The following is a 24,325-nucleotide window of genomic DNA, read 5'->3' as shown; positions in this document are numbered from 1 at the left end:
TATTTTGCTTTTAGGAGTTACGGTACAGCACCTGTAAATCTTAACATCAAGACAGGAGGAAGAGTTTATGGAACTACCGGTAAATTTATATTTGCAGTTGCATCAATAGGAAAATCGGGCATATATCTGAATAAGTCATGAATAGATGTTATTTATTACAGCTCCGTTAAAAAGAACAGTTTTGACCATATATAGTGGGCACTTTGCTGTAAATGGCTAGTTAATAAATACTTTAGGCTGTGTGGGTCACATAGGGTTCCTGTCACGAGTGTGTTTTTATAGTTTGTTTGTTCTACAGCTTTTTAAAAAGGTAGAAATCTTTCTTAGCTCACAGAATGTATGAAGAAAGATAATGATTTAAAATAGGGAAGTTTCTTGGTACAGGAATCCCTTATTATAAACAAGAAGTCTTTAATCTCTCTGTTTTATCTTATAACTACACCATAAACTTTGACCTCACTTTTTATTTGTGGAAATGTTACTACTTAGTCTGAAATCTTTGCCACAGTTAGTGCTAACATTAGCAGTAGTAACAAGTTGTCATTGTTTTCTGTTTGTCTGTGGTATCTCTCACTAATGTAGTTCCTTTACCATTTTGTAATTTTTTAAAGTAGGAACGAAAGTCAAAGGAGTAGATCTTGATGCACCTGGAAGCATTAATGGAGTTCCACTCTTGGAGGTAGATTTGGATTCTTTTGAAGATAAACCATGGCGTAAACCTGGTAAGATTATTGTGGATTATATCAGTTTGAAAAAATTTTTAGTATAAATAATCATTAGCAAAGTTTTTTTCAGCGTCAGTATGAACAATCGTTAGAAAAGTTTTTTCTGCATAGAATATTATTTTTTAAATATAATTTTTATTGTCTTAAGCACACAAGTAATGACTTATATTATTAAATCTTACAGGTGACCTAGCATTATATAAAAGTAGACTCATTGTTTTCATTATTATGGCATTTCTAGAGGAAATAATTTTGGTGAAAACTTTTTATAGTTCTGTTGCTTTATGGTATTAATTGGGAGAATTGGTAAAATTAAAAGAGGTGATAAGACTTAATAGAACTCTATATTTTTACAGTTTATTATATTTTATGTACTACATAAAAATAGAATTGAAATCATTTGTACACTGAAAGTGTGTTTTATCTTTAGGTGCTGATCTTTCTGATTATTTTAATTACGGGTTTAATGAAGATACCTGGAAGGCTTACTGTGAAAAACAGAAGAGGATACGAATGGGGCTTGAAGTTATACCAGTTACCTCTACTACAAATAAAATTACGGTAATTAGTAAATGTTCCAAAATACCCTAGCCTTTTCTACTGTCCCAATTTTATTCCCTAAATACATCAGTTTTTCCCTATAAAGGTGGTTAAATGCTATATGATAGTTTAAAAATTCCATTTTACCGTGTTTGTTTTTTTCCCTTCCTTCCCTTTCAGAGTTTCATATTAATGATTATCTGATGTTTTTAGTTTCATGTTGCAGACTAGCCACAGCTAGTTTGTCTTTATGTGGCCTGTCAATTAAAAATTATGTGGTATCTTAATGGGGAATATGTTATTTAACTTAGGCCGAAGACTGTACTATGGAAGTTACACCAGGTGCAGAGATCCAAGATGGCAGATTCAATCTTTTTAAGGTGAATTTTAGTAAATTATCCTTGGTTGCTCTCATTTTTTGTTCTTGAGTCTGCTCCCATACCACTATTCGAGGGACGAGATTAAAATGGAAATAGCTATCTTTTTTCCAAATCTTCAGCTTCCTGGTGACTTACAAATTTGCTGATTGTTGTTTTATCTCCACTTTTGCAAGCATGTGAATTATAGCCTATTATACTAACAAATGCAAAGTAAAACTATTCTTGCTGTATGTTGTGATTTTATTTTGAGTCAAGTGTATGTTTGTTTGTAGGATATAAAAGTTCATGCCAACAGGCTAAGCACTCATTGTAGATCCTGCTGTAATTTTTATCAGAACTGGAGACTTATTTTTCCTGATTTTCTGTTAAAAAATGGTAAGGTAGATGCCATACCATGTACTATCTGTGTGACACTGAAATCATTGATGTGATGTCTCTTCCAGTTGAAGGTATCTCAAGAATCTTGGGTATTCTTTGAGAGTTGCCAAGAAAGACTCAACAAAATTAGGATAAAGTCATTGATTTTTTAAATAAATACTTAGAAGGAGCAAGTTAGTGAGGAACTTGCAGGTTGATACCACTTGGATATCAGGTCTGACTTTTTGCTTCTCTATTCCATATGATCATTCCAAAGAATAAAAATGTATTTTCATACTTGTGTGATACACAGCATCCCACAAACTTTTCTCAAAACCTGATTGTAAACTCTTCTTCCTTTACCTTAAGTCTTAATTCTTGATTCTTGTGTTGAGTGACACTGGGATGAAGGCTGGGAGTGACTTTTAGTTTGAGCTACACTCAGGGAATTTTTATGGGCAGGAATTTTTCTGTGTCCCTTTTGGGGCTCATAGCCCTGTCCTCCAAAATACTGCCTTATGCGATGCATGTGCTATATCCGCAGATGTAGCCGCTCTGCTGGACACAGTTCTGTATAGAGAATTTAATTTTAATTTACATCCTACTTTGGGTAAGTATTTGGTTCTTGTTCTGCTGTAAATATTTTGAAAGTGTTTGATGTCTCGTATTTTAAATGGTCATCAAGTTCTTTTTGGTGATACTTATTTAGACATTGAATATATTGTCTTTTATAATTGCAGTGGATAGTTAGAGAAGTGATCTTGATGAGGAAATAGTTTGTTTGCAATGGTGCTTTTCATTTTCTTCCAACAGAAATGAGAACTGCCATTTTAAACTTCCAGTTTTTGTATACTTTGTGTTTTCTCACGGTAAACTTCTAAAAGCAAAGAATGAGAAGAAACTGCTAGGGTCTGGTCTTTTATTGAAGGTAGCCATTGTGAATAAGTTATACATACAGTCTATTGAGAAATTATTTTGAAGTTTCTTTTGATCATGTGAGAGGAGATGATTGTTCCATTCTGATTTATTTACTTCTGAAAGAATAAGGACTTGAATTTGATAGGTATAGTCAAATTATTTAAGAAATCAGCCTTATTGGATCAGAGAGTTAGTTCTTTTTGGAGAATAGAAGACATGGCTTTGTAGGGTATAGTTTAATTTTAGAAAGCCTAGAAACCAGGAAGATGAGTTGGAGAAATTACTGCCTGTTCATGATTCAGAGAGTGACTTACAAGTATTACTGTTTTGGTGGCAGTGTATGGTGTAGTTGAATAAAGTCCAAGCTCTTGTCCACTTCTCTACCATTTTGAACTGTAATCATTAGGATTGGTGAGAAGGAGATAGAAGGAAAAAAACTTGCCCAATTTTATTGACATATCCGAATGACTTCATTATGCCCAGCCCTGTGCTACAGTAAAACAGTCTTTGTGTTCAGGGAGCTCATGATCTGAGTGATGTGTACATACAAACTGATAACCATATTGTATTGTGAAAGTGTTATATTGGTGTATTGACAAAATACAGTAAGGAGTTCAGAGGCGAGAGTGGGTTATCCTACATTGCAGAGTCTAGAAGGATTCAAATGAGATGTGATGAAAAGTGAGTAGGTTTGCATTACTAGGAGAGAGGAGAGTGGAGAAGATTGTAGACAGAACAATGTGAACAAAAGCAGATAGTGTGAAATAAGAGTTGAGAATCGATGAGAGAGAGGAGAGAAGCCTGGAAATGGTAGAAATGATGTGAAAGACTAATCTGCAGCTAACCTACAGACGTATGGATAGGTAGTAGGAAGCCATTTGAAAGTTCTTGGGTATAAAAATAGCATAAGCAAATCTGGTTTTCAGAAAAAAGAACCGGTAACCAGGGTGAGCCATAGAGTATAAAGGGGGGAAATGTGAGTCAGAGTCCAGATAGGAAGCTGTTGGAGTACTATAGGTACAAAATGAACAAGAACTCAGACTGATACTGGTGAGTGAACAAAAGAACAGGTTTTTTAAGTTATTTTTGTATCTAATACAAATTTTTTTTTATTCTTAGTTATCTGAGGGACAGCCAATCAGCATCTTTAAAATAACTTTTAAACTTTTTATTAAGTAAATTTTCAAACATATTAACAAGTAGATTTGTTGTTGTGTGGTCACTAAGTCTGTCAGACTCTTTGGGACTGTCTGGAGTGGGCTGCCATCTCACTGTACAGATGGACCACCGTGTGTTTATTACAGTGTCTCAAGTGATTTAGTAATGTTTTAACATTCTTAAAGTCTTTTTGTACACTTCAATATAAAGTCAATTGAGTATAAAAACAATTGTATAATTATATAATTGGTAGTGAGGGCAAGAAAGAAGTGACTGGTAAGAATGGGTGATATATATAAGAAAAATTGACCACAGCCTTCTCTTAAAATATTAATGTTTGTGTGTGCACACCTGCATAGGTTTCCCACCCACCCCACCCCCCACTCTGTGGAAGCATGTATGAGCTCTGTCACCGTTGTGAATTTCTTGAGATGTGTTGGTCTGTTATCCATTGTACCAAGCATTTATTTGTATCTTCTTAATCTAGAAATATAAATCCTTCATTTCTGAGATATTTTCTTTTTCTTTTTTTTTTTTTTTGTGCTTTGTCTTCATCTGCCTTTTGGACCTCTTATTCAAAAATTGGATCTCCTTATGCTGATGCCTTTTTCTTTTCCTGTCTCTTTGTTTTCCATTATCTGGAGATTTCTTCGGCTTCAGAGTGCTTCTATTCACTTTTTCATTTCTACTGTTATGTTTTTGAATATATAAGAAGATTTTTCTTCAGTATTTAACTATAGTATTGATTCTTTCTTTTCTGTAAAAAAAAGAAAAGATTTATTTTTAGTTTTTACCTGTGGTTAAGTCTTTGTTGTTGCATGCGGGCTTTCTTTAGTTGCAGTGAGCAGGAGCTACTTTTCTAGTGGTGCAGTGGCTTCTTTTGTTACAGAGCACAGGCTCTAGGCTCATGGGCGTAGCTCAGTGGTATGTGGGATCTCCCGGGACCAGGGATCAAACCAGGGATGAAACCGGTTTCCCTTGCGTTGCAAGGCGGATTCTCAACCACTGAACCACTAGGGAAGCCCCTAGCATCCTATTCTTATTCCTGCATGCAGCGATGCAGTGTTTTTTTCTCCCTCTATCTCTCAAAATATCTTAATATTAATGGTAGATTGATTGTTTCTGTTAGGCTTTCTTTTTGCGCATAGTCTGTTTTCTCCAAGTTGATATTTTAAGTTTGTTGTTTTTGGCTTTTGCCTTTGACTTTCTCAAGTATTTGTTGATCACTGGCCATTATTAACTCATGCGAGTGTGGGCCACTGAAGAGACAATTGAGCGGTCTATGCATATGGGTAGAACTTGCTGATTGTATACTTGACTATAGGGGTAAGCATTTTTCAGTCTCTGATGGTCAGTATCTTTATCTTTTTTGCTTTTTTGGGTTTTTGTTTTTGAAATCTGAGTTTTCAGAGAAGACATTAGTCTCCTGCCTGAGGGTTTATGTTTATACTTGACTGGTTGAAATGTTTTGGGAGCTAGAGTTGTCAGTTCCTGAATCTTTGCAGGTCTTGCTGTGAAAATCAATATGTCTTTGCTTTCTCATTGCTGACTTAGGATTCAGATTCTTTGGTTTGCTCAGTTAGTCTTTTTTCATCTGCTTTCAAAGTCCTGACTTTTGTTGTCTTCCCAATATTTTTGTTCTTGTGAGTTGAAACAAAATTATAATAATTTATGTGATTTTCTACTTTTATTTTTTCAGCTTAACATATGGTGTTTTCCTAGGTTAATAAAGTTTTTTGATAAATAACACTTTATAAACAGTTGCATAGTCCTTTATTTGGGTAGTTCACAATTTATTTTTAGATATTATTTTGTAGTATTAAGCTTGTAAATAATGCTATAAAGGGCATTTGAAGGAAATTTTACAAAATAAGTTTGGCATAATTTGAGTAAATAGTTTCTTAAGGTTATAGACTTCAGTCAGCTTTTCTTTGGATACATAAAATCTGACAATTTGTTTTATAAAATCAGTCACGATGTCTTAGAGTTATTTTTTTTATAGTCTTTTCTTAAAATATTAGATCATGTGGAAAAAGTAATCTCATTATGTTCTGACTAAACAAGTTTTGAGTCTATTAATGCTGAGTGTAACATTTGAAGATAAAGTGATAGTGCTATTGCAAGTTGATCAGCAGGGTTGCTAAAATGGTGAAGATTTTCAGGATTGTTTGAGTATGTTATGAATAAATTAACAAGAAAAGAAAACTAAGTTAGGAAACAGCAATTTTTACATGTTTAAAAATGTACCATGTCTTCCTGTTACCTTCTCTCACTTTTTCCCGTATAATAAATACTCTTAATTTTTACTCTCTTCCCTCTACCCCCTACTTCTTTCCAACCCTTCTCCCTTCCTCCTTCCCAGTTTTTTTCCCTCCTTCCCAATTTTTAACTGAGCATTGTCTGTGCGAGGAAGTTTCTTAGGTTTGAGTGGAAAGGGGAAATAAGCATTTATAGACATAGATTTTGTGGTCTTAGAAATTATCTGACTTAATGGGAAAGATAATTAGAAAATCATGGCAAAAATTATGTTGTTATAAACTCCAAGCAGGCTTCCCTTATGAAAGACTTTAAAAGGAGTGACATTTAAGCTGAGTCCCAAAGCCAGTCAAATAGCAAATATATTTGAGCACTGACTGCATGCCAGGCAATATGTTTAGGCTCTTACGATACAGATTTGAGCTGGATGACATCCATGTTTCCCAAGATCCTATGTTATAGTGGCAGTAGGCAGACAATAAACATAAATAAGAGGACTTTAGTTAATGATACTAGTGAGAAATTCTATGAAGAAAATACAAAATAGTAATGTGGTAGAGATGACATGATGGAGACTGGGATTAGCCATTTCAAGGAAATATTTGAACAGTACTTGAATGATTACAAGGAGGTTGTCATGATGATCTTATAAAGCAAAAAGACCATCTAGTGCAAAAGCAACATTTAAGGAGGAACTTATCTGTTAAAAAGAACAAGAAAAAAGGCCATTGTGATTGGATGTTGTTAAAATAAGTTGGGGAGGTAGACAGGGCCCATACAAAGATTGCTTTGGCTGTGTACAGAGGATGGATTTTAGAGAGGTAAGATCAAAGGAAAGAGTCCAGGTAATAGCAAAACAGTTGAGATGTGGTGATAGGTTTGACCTGAATTTTAGTAGTGAACATAATGATAAGTGGTTGAATTTGGTATATATTGTCAAGGTAAAGTTGATATTGGATGTGCATATGTATTGGCAAATTGCTAAGGTTTTGTTTTTCTTTTTGTTTTTACTAAGCAACTCGGTAGATGATGGTGCCATTTATTTATAGAAGGAAGACTTGGAGAGAATCAGATTGGCGGATAGAGGGAAGTCAGTAGCTTTCTCTTGTCCATATGAGTTTGAGATACTAGTTAGACATGGTAAGAAGCTAGGTGCTCAGGAGTGCAGTTGAGACCTTAGTGTCATTTTTAAATATTCTTCACATCCCCAGGAAGAGCAGCACATTTCTTTTTCTATGTTCTCATAGTATCTTTTTATCCTAGTTATTTTTTTCATAACAGTTACATTGCTCTGATGATTTGTGTGTCTGTCTTTTCCCACAGTATGGGATTTTGTTGTATTTTTCTCTGTGGTCCCAGTTTCTGGTACATAGTAGATACTTAATAAATGTTGGACGAATAAAGGATGTTTATTTTCCCTGTCACTGCTCTCTGAATTTTACCTGTCACATGTCTATCAAATCTATTTCTGTCTTGCTATCCTCATTGTCTAGGTGCTGATCCTCATCATCTCTTATATAATTAGAATTTAGCATTAATATTTTATTTGAAAATGAGTTCCACATAATGTTTATTTGAGAGATAGATGGTTTCTGGAGTTGAATCGGTGGTTTGAATATAGCAGAGTCAAGGTGTCTTGAGTTCTCTTGGCCTTTGCCTCATGAGGAAGGAGAGTGACGCTGAATTTAGACTGAACAGGGGCAGTAGAATTTAAATAGGGCCTAAGATAGTAGAGATGTTTTTAAGTATAGGTCAGCTTGAACTTTGTTTAAATTTAATAAATTAACGATGATTTTAAGATAGGAAGATGAGTATGAAAGCAAAAGAGCATAAAGATTTTCACCAATCTAAAGGAGTATGCTTGGACCATATTCACGGATCTGATAGGAGCACAAAGGATGGGCAAATATGGGAGAAATTATGGAGTTAAGTAGATAACTGGTTTATAACCGAATGTAAAGAGTAAGAAGAAAGACTAAGGAGGCAGATGACTGACTTCAAGCTTGTAGGTGTTCTGAATTCTTCAAGGCCTTTCTTGAACTCTGAAACATGGAGTATTAAACAAGTATCTTGGACGTATTTATAGTGATCTGAGGGAGTTTATGAAAGTCCTTAAGAGTTACAGTTTATTGGACTTTTAAGTGACATTAATTTGAACTTTTTAGTAGTTGGAAACATTTTGATCCCACGATCCATGTTTGGTGCCTTTCACTTAATGCTATTCTAAAATAGGTTTAATTTTATTATATATTTGGCAACACAACTTTCTTCATATTTTATTTGATGTAAAACATTATCAATTTATGTCAACATCTTTACTGTATTATCTTTCAGTGTTTCATTAAACAAGCTAATAACCCTTTTTTTTAAGGTACAGCAGGGAAGAACTGGAAATGCAGAGAAGGAAACAGTGCTTCCATCTACAAAAGCGGAGTTTACTTCTCCTCCTTCTTTGTTCAAGACTGGACTCCCACCAAGCAGGTTAGTAAGACACTGATGATTTAGTTTATTGAAGGCATTGGTTTCTTCACCTTGAGTGCTATGTAAAGTATAAAATCTCTGAATGATACATCAAAAAACTGGAACCTTCTATTTGGTTTTTAGTACAAAACAAATTCTTTGTGAGAAACTCTTCTGAGTGCTTTTTCATCTAAAAAGTCTAGGTAAGCAAGGAATGAACCATGGTTTATAGTTATATGTATATATACAAAGAGACAATAATCTCCTATTCAGGAAAGGTGGTGATAAGAGTGGTCTTGCTGTTTTCTGTGCTTATTGTTCTTTCATAAAGAATTATTGAACATCCGAAGTCGAGAGCTACTGCCCTAAAGATGTTTACTGATTTTAGTAAACCATCATAGGAATTTTAGCCTGAGGAATCTTTCTAAATTAAAGCCATTTTCTTTTCTTTCTTTGGTTTGTTGTGATAATACCTAACTTTAAGTTCCATAGGGTACCAATTGTAGGAGGCAAATATTTTGGCAAATGTCCTTTTAACTTAAGCATAAAATGTGATTAGCATGTTACCAAGAAAATGATAAAGGGTAAGCTAAAACTAGGGAAGTTTTATGTCAGCAGGTTAATCTTGGGTTAGATAAAGATGACTTAAATCAGTTATTTCTGTGAGCCTGAAACAAGTCAGTAACTCAATTGTGACTAGTTCTCAGCCAGATCATTTACCTTTTGTGTTACTTATTTTATATAGTTTACTGGTTTTGTCATTATGATATTTCATACTGTATGACTGTAGGAAGAAAACATGTAGTTTAGCTCTAAAAGAAAATTTTAAAACTTTCAGCCAAAATTAAAGGTCATAAAGCCATCTCAGATTTTGAGTGTCTTTTCTCAGCTTAACAATTACAAGTTGTGGATGTTTCCAAATAAGGTTTTTTAAACAATGCGATCTCATAAAATGTTTGTCTAAGAAGTTATGATAAGTGAGGAATATAGTTCTTTTAATATATAGTATTATTTTTTTTTTTTCATATTTTGCGTGAGACCAACTTTCATTCATTGAGTTTGTGGTGTTCTACACTCTAAAATGTGTAAGAGCTTGGACTCCAGGGCCAGACTTCTGGTTCAGTTTCTGGCTGTATTACTTACAAGCTGTGTGTTCTTGGGTACATCCCCCCGTCTTCTTGTTCTTTCGCTTCTTAGTCTATAAAATGCAATAATAATATTACAGTAATACCCTCAATGAATATTAAATGGATTAATTTATTGAAGGTGTTTAGAATAGCAGTGCATACATAATAATTATTTTTAGATGTCATTATCATGATTAAACTAATTGAACTTCTAAAAATCAATAGCAGTTCTAAAAATCAATAGCGGTTTTTCTGTATTTTGCCCGCTTCTAACTAACGCACCACCCCCCTGCCCCGCTTTAAAAATGTAGATCAAATTATGTAGGACATTGTGCCATTTAAGGGTTTTGACTTTTCCTATACATGAAATGGGGAGTCTCCACCAGCTGTTGAGCAGGGGAATGAAGTAATCTGATTTGGGTTTTTAAAGTCTCAATTTAATTGCTTTATTAAGCTTAGATTACAGAGAGATTAAGGGCAGTAATTGGGAGGCCAGTTAGGAGGCTGCAACAATTATCTAGCAAAGATAATGGTAACTTGGACCAAGGTGGTGGTAGTGCAGATGGTGAGACCTAGTCAGATACTGGATACATTTCAAATGTAAAAAGATCATTTACATCTGAGGCAGAAAACACTATAGGAGAAGTTACTTTTGGAGGGAAAATTTCAGAAGTTCAGTTTAGGACATGATAAAATCGAGATGTCTTCTAGACATACGAGTAGTAAATTTTCATGGGAAATGGATGAATGGATCTGGAGTGGAGGGGAAAGTTATGGAATAGAGGTATAAATTTGGGAGTGATCAGTGTTTAAATAGTATTTGTTTGAGTCTGTGAAACTGAATTAGACTGTGAAAGAGTTAAGTATTAATAGAGAAGTAATAAGTGGACAAAGCCTTGAGGCACTTCCATGCAGGTCAGAAAAATAAGGCTGGACCAGGAAGTAAGAGGACTAATGAAATAAGAAAACCCAGTGTAAATCTTAAAAAGGATGTATTTCAAAGTCGGAGGAATGTTTAACTATCAAATAATATTGACTGACCAGGAATAAGAAAACTGGGGCTGACTTTGGGATTTTAGAATGCAAAGGTTGTGGCGATTCTGACCAGAATCATTTTAAAGTGGTGTAAAATGCAGTCCATGGGGTCGCGAAGAGTCGGACACGACTGAGCGACTTCACTTTCACTTTTCACTTTCCTGCATTGGAGAAGGCAATGGTAACCCACTCCAGTGTTCTTGCCTGGAGAATCCCAGGGACAGGGGAGCCTGGGGGGCTGCCGTCTATGGGGTCGCACAGAGTCAGACACGACTGAAGCGACTTAGCAGCGGCAGCAAGATGAAGATTTTAGAAACAATTTTTGGAACAGATTCAGGAGACAGCAGGAGGGAAGGAATTAGAATGAGACAACTAGAATGAGGGGTTAGAATGAACAATTTTTTTGAGGTTTTTTGTTTTCCTTTTGAGGGTATCTAGAGGGAAATGTGGGATTGGGAGGAGATTTTTGTTTGTTTGCTTTTGCTGAAATGGAATTAAAACATGTTTTTATACTTACGAGAATGAGTTACTAGAAGGGAAAATTAATCATGTAAGAAAGGAGAAAGTACCATTGTTAAAGCAATGTCCTTAAGGTCAGAGCTTGTGGATGTAGTGTGCAAGTGAAGGATTTAACCTTAAGGAGAAGCGGAGACAATTCACTCACTGTAATAGGACAAAGGAGAGCTTTCCTGGTGGCTCAGTGGTAAAGAATCCTTCTACCAATGCAGGGGACACCAGTTTTATCCCTGGGTTGGGAATATCCCCTGGAGTAGGAAACATCAGCCCACTCCAGTATTCTTGCCTGATAAATCCCATGGGCAGGGGAACCAGGTAAGCCACAGTCCATGGGGTCACAAAGAGTCAGAGACGCAACCTACAGATTAAACAGCAATAGGAGGAAGGCCAGGATTCAGTGAAGGTGTGTGTGGGGGGGTGGTGAGGGTGGTGGGCAGCATGGTTAGTTAATGGTGATGGGAACAACTGAAAGTTCTCTTTCTGATTGCTTGAATTTTTCCCAGCAGTATAGGATGCAGACTTACCTGGTAAAAGTGAGAATAATGGGAGGGAGTATTGAATATTTGAGAGGAGAGGATATGAAATAGTTATTTAGAGGGTGTATGAATAAACTAGGGAAAAGAAGTAGGATTGCTAGGCAGTTACCTGGAGGGGAATGTGGGGTCAAGCGAGGGCTTTTTTTCCCCTCAGATGGGAGGGATCATAGAATTTTTACATGCTGATAGGAATGAGTTAGAGTGAAAAATTGGTGACACAGAAAGAGAGACTCTACATTCCAAACTGTTCTTGAGGTTGATAGCGATAAGTTGAAATGAGACCAGTCAACTTGTTTGGGTGTGTTCCTCTTGCCGTTGTCGGGTGTTCATGTGTTCATGAAGAGTGGCTGGAGTTGGGTTTAGCAGGAGTTGAAGTTTTACCAGACATGTATGACAAAGGGATATAGAGAGGGCAAGGAAGGGGAGAGTGTACTTGAGAGCGTGATTATAATGATGAATCATGGATCCAAGGAGTGATGAAGGGACACTGGTGGATATGACACAGTAAAAGGGATGTAAAAAAATGAGTGGAAGAATTAGCTGACTCATCCCTACTACTGAAAAGAATGGATAACTACCACCACAGCTTGTAGAAACAAACCCAACATGTCAATACTGTCACTTTTGGATACAGAGAACAGTATTCATTGCTCATTAGAAAAATTTGTTTTCGGGATTCATCTTCACTTGATCAAAAGGATACTTTTCAGCCACTGTGAAGTATTCCTCTAAATAAATATTTTTCATTCTTATATATTTACAAAATGTATCTGTTTTATTCTCTGTACTTATGGAAATTAGATGTTTGTGAAAGTAAGCTTCTATTGACTTTAGGGAGAAGACAGTGAATGTCTTTTAAGTCATAATAGAGACTGCATAGCAAGTATTTAGCAGTAATGAGGTGTACTACTGATGTAGTCACTATTTCTTTTTTTAAAATCTTAGATTATTTTATTAACATAGGTGACTGATAGCATGTTTACATAGAAATTATTTTATTTTTGTACTTTATCAGTAGAAATGTTGGATTTCTGACTTTCTGTACTGCTCATCAAATTGACATAATTAAATAAAATGTTAATATTGAACATATCAGAATGTTTTGCTTAGTTTTTAAAAGTTTTCATATAGAACGGGAAAGAATATTACCATTACTACCAGAAGCCCCTGTTGTGCCCCTCATTTATTGTTTTCATTTTTTAATATTGAAAAAAATTTGGACTTATGAAGAGGTGCAGGAAAAGTATTATACACAGTTCACTCAGATTCACTAATTATTAACTTTTTGCCATATTTGCTTTATACTTTCTCAGAAATATTTTTTCCTGAACCATTTGAATGCTAATTATAGACATTGTGCCCTTTTCCCTTGACTACTTCAATGTATATTCCTTAAAACAAGGACATCGTGTTCCATAATTACAGAGGACAGTTACCAAAGTCAGAACATCTAATAATGAATCAGTACTTTAGTATATAACCAATAAATTTTGCTGATTACTATATTTCAATAATATCTTTCAGGATAATTCTTTTCTTTCCTCCTGGATTTGAGGTTCAGTCTAATATTATTCATTACAATTAATTCTTTTATCTCTGTTCTTCTTTGATCTAGGACAGCATGAGCATTCTTTGAGTTTGTTGACATTAACTCATGAAGAGTTCTATCTGGTTATTTTGTAAATCATCCTTCAATCTGGTTTTGTCTGATATTTCTGTATTATTAGGTTTAGGTTTTGCTTTTTGGACAGGAATACTACCTAAGTAATGCTGTATTCTTCTAATTGAGTTAATCTGTCAGTGCTTGATGTCAGTTTGTCTCATTATTAGTGATGATAACTTAATTACTTAGTTGTGGTGGTGTCGTTTGGGTTTCTACAAAGTTACTGTATAAATAAGTAATCTGTGAGGAGACTGCATCAATATTCTCTTTGTCTTTGAACTTTTCCAAGAATTTTAATGTTCACTTATGATTTTGATTAATCAGTTATTACTTCAAAATAGTTATTGTCTGTTATTCCTCTTATATTTTTGTTGGCATTCTACTTTAAAAATGAGTTTTCCCACCTCCTTCACTTATTTATTATTAGATGCAGTTTTTCTTTTATATGCTTGAGAGAGTATGTGTGACATTAATATGGCTTATTAGTTAGTGTGGATACCACACACACACTGTAATTCATACTGATTCTCAAATTATTACAAATTTAGTCTGTGGGAGCTTCTTTAAACTGGCTCCTATGACTTTTTGACATGTCCCCACCATCTCTTTTTTGATGATTTCTTTATTTCTTGGTACCCCTAGATGTTTTAGTCTTGTCTTGTACTTTCCCTGCCCCTTACATAGAAGCAACCATTTCTTGAAGGGATCCTGATGCTTTTTAGTTGGAAACAGTAGTTGGAAACCACAATCTTGGCACTAATTATCTCATCACTATTGAGGTGTTATAGTCTTTCTAGTCTTTTTCAGCACTCAGAGCTAGGAAAAATTAAGCAGTTTTGATATGAAATTGCCATATGTACATTATTTTTATAAAATTTTAGTCATACAGTCATGTTTCATTTACTTCCAGTTTGAAACCACAGATTCTACTCTTCTTTCCTTATTTCATATTGCATCTTCTTCTTATTAATCATTTAAAAGATAATTTAATCCTTGTTTGTTGCTATTCAGTATTAGCATTTCTTCCCCACAATTATTAATTTTTTTCTACATGTTCAGAACATTTAACACAGTTCCACAGGCAAGGCTGTCTAAAAGTATACTCAAATTAGTTACTCTTTGCCCAGTTTTTTTCATTTCTGTCAATAAAAAGTTTCATTTCATATAGTTTTTGTTTCCTCTTCCTGTTTTTTTACATAAATAAGCAGATGCGTAACTATAAATATGTATTTTTCCTATTGCTTTAAAAGAATATCTTATTAATCTTTTAAAGGATTGGCAGGAGTGAGGTAGTTAAACACACAAGATAAAATTAACTTTCTTTAGAATTTTTCTTTGAACAACTTTAATTATTTTTCAAAAAACCCTGGGTGCTTTTCACTATCTGAAATAAAATTTAGCCCTCTGAGTCAGTCTTTGTTGTTCAGTCACTAAGTTGGGTCTGGCACTTTGCAACCACATGGACTGCAGCGCACCAGACTTTCCTATCCTTCACTATCTCCTGGGGTTTGCTCAAATTCATCTCCATCGAATCAGTGATGCCATCCAACCATCTCATCCTCTGTCATCACCTACTCCTGCCCTCAATCTTTGCCAGCATCAGAGTCTTTCCCAATGAGTCAGCTCTTTGCATCAGGTGGCCAGAGTATTGGAGCTTCAGCATCAGTCCTTCCAATGAATATTCAGAATTGATTCCCTTTAGGATTGACTGGTTTGGTCTCCTTGCAGTCCAAGGAATTCTCAAAAGAGTCTTCCCAGCACCACAATTTGAAAGTATCAGTTCTTTGACACTCAGCTTTCTTTATAGTCTAACTCTCACATCTGTACATGACTACTGGAAAAACCATAGCTTTGACTCTACAGACCTATGTTGGCAAAGTGATGTCTCTGCTTTTTAATACACTTTCTAGGTTTGTCACAGCTTTCCTTCCAAGGAGCAAGTGTCTTTTAATTTCATGGCTGCAGTCACCATCTGCAATGATTCTGGAGCCCAGGAAAATAAAATATATTACTCTTTCCACTTTTTTCCCTTCTATTTGCCATGAAGTGATGACACCAGATGCCATGATCTTAGTTTTTTGAATGTTGAGTATTAAGCCAGCTTTCACTCTTCTACCCTCATCAAGAGGCTCTTTGGTTCCTCTTCCCTTTCTGCCATTAAGATGGTATCATCTGTATGGCTGAGGTTGTTGATATTTCTCCTGACAATCTTGATTCCAGCTTGTGATTCATCCAGCCCAGCATTTTGCATGATGTGCTCTGCATGGAGCAGGGTCACAATATACAGCTTTGATGTACTCCTTTCCCAATTTTGAACCAGTCCGTTCTTCCGTGTCCAGTTCTAGCTGTTGCTTCTTGTCCTGCATAGAGGTTCCTCAGGGGACAGGTAAAGTGGTCTGGAATTCCCATCTCTTTAAGAGTTTTCCACAGTATTTTGTGTTCCACACAGTTAAAGGCTGTAGTGTAGTCAGTGAAGCAGAAGTAGATGTTGTTTTGGAATTCCCTTGCTTTCCCTATGATCCAACAGATGTTGGCAATTTGACCTCTGGTACCTCTGTCTTTTCTAAACACAGCTTGTACTTTTGGAAGTTCTCTGTCCTTGTACTGCTAAAGCCTAACTTGAAGGATTTTGCACATTACCTTGCTAGCATATGAAATGAGTGCAGTTGTTTGAACATTCTTTGGCATTGCCCTTCTTTGGAATTGGAATGAAAATTGACCTTTTCAGTCTTTAGGACCTGTATAAAATTGGACAGCACTGAATCTTTTCAATCTTTATTTCCAACTGCATTGCATAAGCCCGCCTTTCTTTTAGGTGGGTCTACCAGGTGTCTTTGGAAATATTATCTCCTTATTGTTTCTATGCTTATTTGTCATATCCATTCTCCATAGAATTTTGGTTTGTGTTCAAAATCGTAAATTTACAAAGTGTACAACCTTGGATGGATATTGTAAACTCTTGAGTCTGTAAAACAGGAGTAATAATTTCTAGACTAAGGGATGTAATGAGAAGCAAGTATGTTAGGGTATGAAAATACATTGCCAACACTCATCAATCTTAAGCAATTATACTTTGCTTGACTAGTAATGCAAACTAAGAACCTTCCTAATTTATCATTTGAAGTTTCAAACAAGGTGATAGTATATGAGGGTGTATTTTGTGTGTCTTTATTGTTAAAGAATTTAAAGCTTTTTTCCTGGGCAACTTGATGCTATATTAGTGTGCTTTTATTACTTTCACTTACAGACTTAAATATGTAAATTAGGATCAGATGTTTTGGTTATAGCACCTAAAAGAAAAGTAATGGAGGAAACATGTCTAAATTTTATTTCTTCGATTTCTTTTCTTTGTGGGGGTCTCCATTATATATTCCCTGTGAGTAGTAAGAATTTTCTAGTCAACTTGCTTTGATAAAATTTCTTAAGAGAAAATAAACTTACTCATTCTCAAAAGGGTATTCATCTGAAAGTCAAAAATATTCTGACCTTTCAGTAAATATCCAAATGATAATTGATGCAGACCAAAATATATTATTGATAGCCTTAGAATAGTCTCAAGTTGCATATATTATTTTAATAGATTATAGAATGACAATTTGCATATATGACTATTATTTTAAAGGTACCCTCATTGGTATTTTTGCAGATGTGTTATATAATATTGATCTTAGTTTCAAAATTAATATATTTTTTATTTTTGTCTGCTCTGGATCTTTGTTACTGTGCGAGACTTGTCTCTAGTTGTGGGTTGCAGGGGTTAATCTCTAGTTGTGGTGTGTAAGCTTCTCATTGTGTTGGCCTCTCTTGTGGAGAATGGGCTCTAAAGCAAGCAGGCTCAGTAGTTGTGGCTCATGTGGTTAGTTGCCCCAGAGCACGTGGAATCTTCCTGGACCAGGGATCGAACCCGTGTCCCCTGCATTGGCAGGTAGATTCTTAACCATGGGACTACCAGGGATCTTAGTTTTTAAAGCTTCAATCCTCCTTGAAGAACCAATAGAAAATTTCAAGAGTTGTTTTGAATAAAGAAAAGTTAGATGTGACAGGTGTGGAGTGGTGTTTGAGTCTTCACTTTTAATATTTCTGTGGAACTCAAAATTTAATAGCAGTGTTAATAATACAATTTCTAAATAATAATTAACTTTGTTACAGTGTATAAAGAAACATTTGGATTTATATTTAACCTGGCCAGCAACATGGAGAGCCTGTTTCTTGATCCCCACAGGGCCAGACAATAGAGCATTTGTTTTTGTCATTCTACTATTGATAATGAATCAGTAGCCATATTTGTAGAAAGAGAATGACTACTTTTTAAACTTACAGCAGTTTCATTACATGGACATTAGATTCAGATATATTTGGGTTTGCACTTAGGTTAATTTAGGATAGTTTCCTTAAATGTCTAGGCCTCTGTTTCCATGATTGTAAAATAATGGGGCTGGACTATTTTACCTGAAAAAGCCCTTCTAATTCTGAAATTCTTTATTTTCTGGCTAGTCCCTGATTTACATTGGAAGAGGAGATTTGAGAAATTAGGGAATTTGCCCAGATTCATGGCTAAGTAAGAGGCAGAGCCAGGGCAAGAATCCCTGTTTTTTCACCTTCAAATGCTGCAGGTCAGGCAAGTTGACTTTCATAAGCAAAGCCACAGAGATACTTAAAATCATTTATTTTAATGTAACTTTAAACTTTATATTTGTTGCTTTTACTGCTACTATTTTAGCATTTGCAGTTTCTTTTATATAAATCATTTGACTTATAATTTTTAACTTAGTTTTTATTTTGATGTAAGTTTATTTCTTGAAATAAATTGGCCATTTTATAAGGAAGATATTAGTTCTTTAATCTGAAAGTGATACATCTCAGTACTTAGACTGTATAACTCTCCCCATGCTTTGCCTTCTACCCGCCCCCCACCAAAAGATAAACTTAGAAAACTCCTATTCTGATTTTGTGATTAATGTCAGGGGGTAGTTGTTAGGAATTTTGGCACTGTATTTTCAGTGTGTATTTTGTGCTTTTGAAAATTAAAAGTAAAAACTGTAGATGAAAGCTGCACACACTTTTAAGAGCAGAAGATAGAAAATGAGATTCCAGCTCTTACAATCAATGTAACTGAGACATGAGTTATTTTTGAAGCATTCTCTAAGTCTATATAAGAACAATTGTACGATGGTTGAAATCCTTTTCATAAATTACTGTATTTGGAGATACAGACTTTTCTCACCATGTTACTCTTATATAGTACCGTCGGGTTTTTTTTTAAACTCTTGAAGCTCACTGTAAAGAATAATACAGTCTAGTATTGAGTCTAGTTTGTTTTGTTCATTCATATTTGTTACTCTTGTAAAGCCAGTTAGTGAGAAGAATGAAGTAGTTTTAACGGACACAGAAAATTAGAATTGGCATTACAGATGATTGCTATAATCTTATCCCAGTGTTCAGGTTATTACTGTATTTTGTTTCCATTTTAAATTTTAAACTGTGCTCCTTTTAGTTTATTAGTTGCTAATTCTAAGTTGTTTTATTAAGCTTTTTTCCAATATCATAATACTTTTAAACCAATTCAAACGCTTGAAAGAGGAATAATAAAAATTCCATTACAGTGTAGAATTACTAAAATATTTAAACCTGCTTGGGTTTTTTATAATAGACAAACATAAGACTTTTGAAGTGGATGTTAAATGAGCATTAAATCTAAGATTGACTTCCTCATTTGTTCTTGCAGTGCTTACTGTTCTGTCTTAATTTGTATACTGAAAAAAAATGAGATTTGTATATTGAAAAAAATGTACCTTTTCTTCAAAACATTTGAGCACTCTGAATGCATGTTGCTATATTGTGTGGCTTGTAAGATTTTATGTGATTGGACATATGAAGATCTTTATTTTTTTTAATTACCTATAGAAGCATGTCTTTTCCTATCAGTGATATATTTAAAAAATGCAGCTGAGCTTAAAATATGGTAATCTCTACCAAAAGCGGATGCTGCTTTTCCTGTTGCAAACAGATTGGTAAATAGTATATTTGGAATCCAGCGCATAATATTTATCCCACTCGTGTTCTTCCCTCCATCTAAAATGTCCTCCTTTCCCATCTGATATGGCTAAATCCATTCTACATGTCTTTTAAGGCTCTTTTTCCTAAGTAGCTTAAAAAAATGTAATATCAGTTTTCATGCAGAATTGTTACAGCCATCTATTCAATGTATGACCTGAGTTAGATAATCATACCACCGAGTACATCTGTCTTTAATTTGGTGATATGAAATAGTCACATTCTAGGTGTTTTCCTAGAGATTTCACTCTTGGAATCCTGCTTCTTTCTTATTAGAACCTCTGTTGTGAGAAAACTACATTCATAGATTTCTGCAAGGATATGTGTTTCATTCCTTTTGTTTTTTTTTTTTAGAATAGAGGTTCTCAACTTTCTTTGAAGCAGTAAGCCCTTTGAAAATTTGCTGCGAACTGTGGACTCTTGCCTAGAAAATACATGTATATTTATGCACATATTTAGGTTCAGGGACTTCTTGATTTCTCTGTATCCCATGCATGCTAGTTAAGAACTCTTTTTTTTTTTTTTAGTTAAGAACTCTTGCTCAGAAGTACAAGTAAATGCTTAGAGTAAGCCTGACCATCAAGAGGGCAGTGTTCTCAAACTACATTGTTTTGCTCCCCTGATTAAATTGCTTTTATTGACTAGTACATTGTTATGCTTCACCCAGTATGGAGGAAACAGGAGAAACAGGATGTGAAATTCACTTCCCTTTTAGCTATAATAATATTGGAAACTTTGTTGCTATTTCAGGGTTTTTCAAAGCGTGGAATTGCCATCCATTAGTGGGGTATGAGATCAGTTTGGTGGTCTGAACCACTAAATATTAATTGGTTTCAGTTTTTTTGTCCCCTGTATTAGATGTAAATATTAATAAAGGCATATTTGATTTTAATGTTACCCATTTTCCTAGTACTGTTTTATGAAAGTTCCGTTTTTGTTTTTTATATAATGCATGTGCTGGATTTCTGAGTAAAATATATTTCCTAAATAACTGTTTTGTGGTTTAAAAGCTTAAAAACTACTGCAGTCTATCATACTTTCTCTTAAGATGGAATCAAAGGAGAAACTTTTTGTCTTTTTACTCCTATCTGTAAAATGGGAGAGGTAAAGTACTACCTCATAGGATTGCTATGAGGTGTAAATATATGTAAAGTGCTTAGAACAGTGCTTTCCTAGCACCATAGTAGGTGTTCAATATAATTACCAAGAAAAATAATCTTCAGAGCTAGTGTTTTGTTTTTATCTTAAATGCACATTAGAGACTTTCGTTCTTAAGAGTGTCCTGTATTTTGGCTGTTAAAAAATAAACTGAGAGATAAATATGTGGCCAAAGATTAATAACTAACCTTTTGTCTATCTTCCCTAGGTCCCAAGTTCATTACTTTAGATTTTCTGTTGTATCTATGTAAGCAGCTCTCATACCCTTCCTGCAACATCAGAGTTATCAAAATATGGCATTTTAATTGGATTCCATTAAAATTTCAGAGTTGTTTTCATATTCATCTGTGTTAGAATGAGAGGTAGAGGTTCTTGTGAATATTTACTGCCTATATTAAACTAGATTGATGAAACGATAGCTATCCACCATGGTTAGTTACTGTTTCTTTTCACTTTTTACTGTCAGTTCAGTTCAGTTCAGTTCATTCACTCAGTCGTGTCTGACTCTTTGCGACCCTATGAACTGCAGCACACCAGGCCTCCCTGTCCATCACCAACTGCCAGAGTCCACCCAAACCCATGTCCATTGAATCTGTGATGCCATCCAACCATCTCATCCTCTGTCATCCCTTTCCCCTCCTGCCCCCAATCTTTCCCAGCATCAAGGTCTTTTTAAGATGAGTCAGCTCTTCGCATCAGGTGTCCAAAGTATTAGAGTTTCAGCTTCAACATCAGTCCTTCCAAGGAACACCCAGGACTGATCTCCTTTAGGATGGACTGGTTGGATCTCCTCACAGTCCAAGGGACTCTCAGGAGTCTTCTCCAACACCACAGTTCAAAAGCATCAATTTTTTGGCGCTCAGCTTTCTTCACCGTCCAACTCTCACATCCATACATGACCACTGGAAAAACCATAGCCTTGACTAGACGGACCTTTGGTGACAAAGTAATGTCTCTGCTTTTTAATGTGCTGTCTAGGTTGGTCATAACTTTCCTTCCAAGGAGTGCTACTGCTGCTGCTAAGTCGCTTCAGTCGTGTCCGACTCTGTGCGACTCCATAGACGGCAGCCCACCAGGCTCCGCCATCCCTTGGATTCTCCAGGCAAGAATACTGGAGTGGGTTGCCATTTCCTTCTCCAGTGCATGAAAGGGAAAAGTAAAAGTGAAATTGCTCAGTCGTGTCCGATTCTTAGCGACCCCATGGACTGTAGCCTACCAGGCTCCTCCGTCCATGGGATTTTCCAGGCAAGAGTACTGGAGTGGGGTGCCATTGCCTTCTCCGTAAGCGTCTTTTAATTTCATGATTGAGTCTAACATAGAGAAGAGAATCTTGATAACTACATTAACTGCTGTCTGCCTTACTGAACAAGTTTTTAAGTCCAGTTAAATCTGTGCTTTGTAGAAATCCAAGTTATAGTAGATCCTCATGGTGAAGCTCCACTAAATCTTTTTATATGTTGAAATAGAAAGTGGTTCATCAGAAACTTTAATAATAATATGGTTCAGTATCGTTCTCCATGATGTAGCATCAGAATTGATACTTAATTATTCTATTTAATATTAAATATTATCAAAGTAAATGTTACTGTGATACATATGTATCTGTTCTAAAATAACAAAATTTCTCATCAATTTCTAATTCCTAACAAAATTTTTGATTTAAGTTAAATCAATTTGTGTGGTAAAAGTGCTTGGGCAAGGAGATGTTACTATTGTGGAAATATAAGGAATTGCAGTTTTTTAGATTCCCTCTAGGCATATGTGTTTGTTAAGACTAATTTCTCATTTGTATGTTTTTAGAAACATAGTATTTGCCATTTTGAATCTTTAGTGATAGCCTGCTAAGTCACTGCAGTCATGTCTGCGTGTTTGCAACCCTATGGACCATATCCCACCCAGCTCCTCTGTCCATGGGATTCTCCAGGCAGAAATACTGGAGTGGCTGCTATGCCCTCCTCCCCGGGATCTTGCCCACCAAAGGATCAAACTCATGTCTCCTGCAGCTCCTGTATTGTTTGCAGGCAGATTCTTTACCGCTGAGCCACTGGGGAAGCCCTTTTAGTGATAGAGTAATCCATTTAAAGCTGAAAAAGATAATCAGACTTCTCTAACTACATTGACTTCTCTAACTACTTCTCTAACTACATCAAATTTTGTTAAATGAGTACTCCCATGTGGCCCAGAATTTTTGAAAGCACAAATGCTTAGAAACCCATGGTCAAAGTTATAGAATCTTTCCCTTTTGTTACCTTTAACAATTTGGAGGATTTGTAATCCAGGTTGCAAACCCAGACAACTTTGTGAGAATTTATTCTTGACGGGAATAAATTTAAAAAGATTGGAGTGGGGAGAATCTGGTGATTGAGAACAGAAGAGAATGGAAGAGAAAACATAGTAGAAATAAGGATTTTTACAATGAAGTCTAGGTACAATAAATGGTGAGAGAAGTCCAGATCTCAGAATATATACCTTTATCTGCTGAGATGTTAAAATCTGAGATATGTTTTTATATGGGAGAACAGATGGCATGTGCATTTCATGTGAAATTATAGTGGTCATAGCTTTATAAGTATTTTAAGTTTTAGGAAAAAATTACAGCAGTATTTGTTTTGTCAGAAATATATGAATTCCTAATCCATGAATGTTAGGATAGTTTCCGAGCTATGCTAGAGGAGACACGTGAAGGAAAATCACTTTTGATCTTTGAGATCATAAGGAAACTTGGGCAGGTCTGTGACCCAGGCATAAAATCAGTAAGGCTTGAACATTTTTAAAAATATATTAATAGAAATGTTACATGGGCAGGATCAGTAGTTGAAGACATTTCAAATGACATTATAGGCTTTTTATAGGGCTCTCTTTTTCTGAGCATAAAATTATTTATTGGTCATTTCAAGGTTTACTTGAGACATATTTCCACCAATTCTTGCTTTCCAAAAGTCCTAAATTTTTCAAGGGTGCTGTATCTTGCTGGAACGCAGCATGGCTCAAGGTAAGGAATCTGAGGCTTTGAAATCAGAAAGACTCAGATGTGTGAGTTAGTTTTCCCATTTAGTTATTAGTGAGGTCAGCGACATCAGTCTAGCTCTAGCTTTATCATCTCTGACTGGTATATATTAATTTTCTTTAAGGGTTATTGTGAGGTTTAGGTATAGAATGTAATTGTTCAACAAATAGTAGCTGCTGTTACTAGTCATTTTAAGGAATCTAACTTCATGACTGGAAGGATTTATGGTACTTTGTTTTAAAAATTTAAAAGCACAGTTGTTCACAACTGAAGTACAGATAAAGAGAAATTCATCTAATTTGCATCCATTTTTCATTGCCAATGCCTACAAGTGACTTGTATTTTATTAACCATATGCATTTTTATAAAGTCCTTAATGTGTAATGTATAAATGGCTTTTAATGTTATTTTATTTTTTAAAGTTTAACTTGTTAG

General features: G+C 35.2%; 1 protein-coding gene across 47 annotated transcripts in view; it reads left to right on the top strand.

The window, feature by feature from the left end:
• FIP1L1 (factor interacting with PAPOLA and CPSF1) overlaps positions 1–24,325 on the top strand; it is a 67,954-nt gene that overhangs the window by 12,007 nt on the left and 31,622 nt on the right. For 9 of the 47 annotated variants that reach the window (XM_081515412.1, XM_081515227.1, XM_081514951.1 and 6 more), the window contains 4 exons: positions 15–79; positions 615–722; positions 1,156–1,286; positions 8,706–8,815. In XM_081515412.1, coding sequence (XP_081371538.1) covers positions 15–79; positions 615–722; positions 1,156–1,286; positions 8,706–8,815 — 414 coding nt within the window. Of the gene's footprint in view, positions 1–14; positions 80–611; positions 723–1,155; positions 1,287–1,576; positions 1,646–8,705; positions 8,816–24,325 lie in introns of all 47 variants that reach the window. The other 38 variants (XM_081515684.1, XM_081513981.1, XM_081513567.1 and 35 more) reach the window with 10 other exon arrangements.

This window comes from Giraffa tippelskirchi, chromosome 1 (assembly GCF_054371585.1).
Source record: "Giraffa tippelskirchi isolate mGirTip1 chromosome 1, T2T-mGirTip1v1.2.pri, whole genome shotgun sequence".
Lineage (NCBI taxonomy): Eukaryota > Metazoa > Chordata > Mammalia > Artiodactyla > Giraffidae > Giraffa > Giraffa tippelskirchi.
Note: the sequence above shows the minus strand (reverse complement) of the source record. Positions and strands in the feature narration are given on the sequence as shown.